Source organism: Clupea harengus, chromosome 9 (assembly GCF_900700415.2).
Source record: "Clupea harengus chromosome 9, Ch_v2.0.2, whole genome shotgun sequence".
Lineage (NCBI taxonomy): Eukaryota > Metazoa > Chordata > Actinopteri > Clupeiformes > Clupeidae > Clupea > Clupea harengus.
In genome coordinates, this window is record NC_045160.1 from 7,706,012 (window position 1) to 7,708,021 (window position 2,010).

The window sequence follows — 2,010 nt, forward strand, 5'->3', positions numbered from 1 at the left end:
TGTGTGGTAAAAGCACAGGAAACAGGCGACACAGGTGTGAGACTGCAGCTTTATTCACGGCACTGGTGAAAGTTACAAACGCCACAAGGGCCAAGAAACAAATCCAAAGCTCTGTGGGGCGAGGCCCATTCTATTACAAACTCAACTCACGTCACACATGCAGTCACATTATTTCAGTAAAAGACAGGTGACTAACAGACATATGACCAAACTAATTTTAGCCGGTTTATATCATTTCCTGAATGATCTCTTCTGTTTCCGCTTTGCCAATTAGATTGTTCAGGCTATTGTCTCCATCATCACACGCAGTGAGAGCATCCTGAAGCGTCTCCAAAGAGAATTCTAGAGTTTTACCTTCTTTTCCTGAACTATCTTTCCTGCTTTCACTTTGCCAATCACAGGGTTCAGAGAATTGACTGCACCACCACAAGCAGTGAGAGACTGCAGAAGCGTCTCCAAAGGGAATACTAGATTTTTACCTTCTGGCATGTGAAAGGCCAGGGTCACGTGATCCCACACATAAAATACCTTAAACCCACTTCCTACGCTAACTTGTTTGTCATCTCTGTTTTCAGTCAGTCTATAGCAGTGTGTTTGAGAGATGGCTTGAGCACGCCAGATGATCTCTCCATCCCTGTAAGCACACACACCCTCATCATTATCCCCCAACTCTGGGTAACCATCAAAATCATGAACATCAGGGCTATGAATCAGCACAACGTACATGACCTCCTGCTTGTAGATTACAGTCTCATAAACTCTAAGGACAGGGTGTTCTCCTCCACAGAAATGTGTGCTGTACTCTTTCATAACATCAGCCAGTGAGAAAGTGAACCGGAAGTTTCCATAGCGAGACCAATCCTTAAACACAGGAGAGGTGCTGAATTTCCGCAGGAAAGGCTCCTGTCGCTCTCTCTCTTCTGGACTCCGATCAGGGAAGAGTTTCTCCAGGTACCTCTGCTCTGCAGCAAGGGTCTCGTTTTCACCAATCAGAGTCCCCCACCACAAGAGGCCAGGTCTCCTATCCCCCCTTCTAAACCCTTTGCGGTCCAGAATACATTTCATACCATCTGTAGTCGTGACGTGAGATACTCTTGAACAATGGAACGCTACAGGTCGAGGATAGTATGGAACTACAGGATAGCCGTTTATATAAGTCATTTTGTTTGGTTCAGCCACATTTTTAGCAGTGTACAGGTTGCGGTGTTTCTTCTTCAGATCATCTATAGCCATATGTTCCCCACTAACGTAATTTTCCTTGATCCTCCTTACATTCCATCGCTGTTTGATTGGGTTCTGTTGAGACACAGATTCAATATTTGTAGCTGTTTGTTTTGAATTTCCACTTTTTTCTTCATTTTTCTTAATCAGTTAATAATAAAGATGAATTTAACCCTTTCACTGCGTAATTAATTAAAATGTCATACCTCGATTTTAGGTTGAGCGGCCATCCTAAAGATTCTAATGGTGCGACGGTAGGAATGAATCATTCTTCAAAGCAGAGTGTGTCTGAGGTCCAGTGTGTGGTACTTGCGTACTTATATAGATGTACGCAACACCTACGGAACAGGTCCTTAGAAGAGGATAGCTGATGCCAGGCAATAAAGTACTTCCTCTTTCCCGTATGCACGTTTTTATGTGTGAGTCAGAGAGAGGTTTGTCTGTGTCTGTGTCTGTGTGTAGAAGAAATGAAACAAAACTGAACATATACTGAACTGTGAGGATATTTGGCCTTAGCTGAGAGACCATTGTGCGGTTTTGTAGGAAATGATTTGGATTTACTGAATAAACCACCAGTTTGGTGAATCAGTCTTTGGTGCTGACCTCACTTAACCCGTTTAATCCCCAAATGTTCCCAGACATTAAAATATCCAAATCAAGTGTCAATCAATCATTCTTTTTTTAGTTTTCGTGAAAAGTGTGTTTTAATGGGCGGTCTCAATTGTGATCGGTAGGATAATGGGTTGATGACATAATGACAGAACTTGACCCAAAGTGAGACTAAAAGAA

General features: G+C 42.7%; 1 protein-coding gene across 1 annotated transcript; it reads right to left on the bottom strand.

The window, feature by feature from the left end:
• Positions 1 to 225: 225 nt before the first annotated feature.
• On the bottom strand, positions 226 to 1,512 carry LOC116221936. Its single transcript, XM_031574159.1, has 2 exons — positions 1,428 to 1,512; positions 226 to 1,296 (listed from the first exon to the last, which is right to left on the bottom strand). Exons 1-2 carry the CDS (start codon positions 1,488 to 1,490, stop codon positions 343 to 345), a joined length of 1,017 nt encoding a protein of 338 aa, XP_031430019.1. The 5' UTR covers positions 1,491 to 1,512; the 3' UTR covers positions 226 to 342.
• Between the last annotated feature and the right edge of the window lie 498 nt (positions 1,513 to 2,010).

Excerpts from the sequence above, each read along its gene's own strand:
- LOC116221936 (XM_031574159.1), bottom strand. The coding sequence starts at position 1,490 with ATGATTCATTCCTACCGTCGCACCATTAGAATCTTTAGGATGGCCGCT. Across the intron at positions 1,297-1,427 it reads CCGCTCAACCTAAAATCGAG|AACCCAATCAAACAGCGATG; the intron begins GTATGACATTTT and ends GTGTCTCAACAG.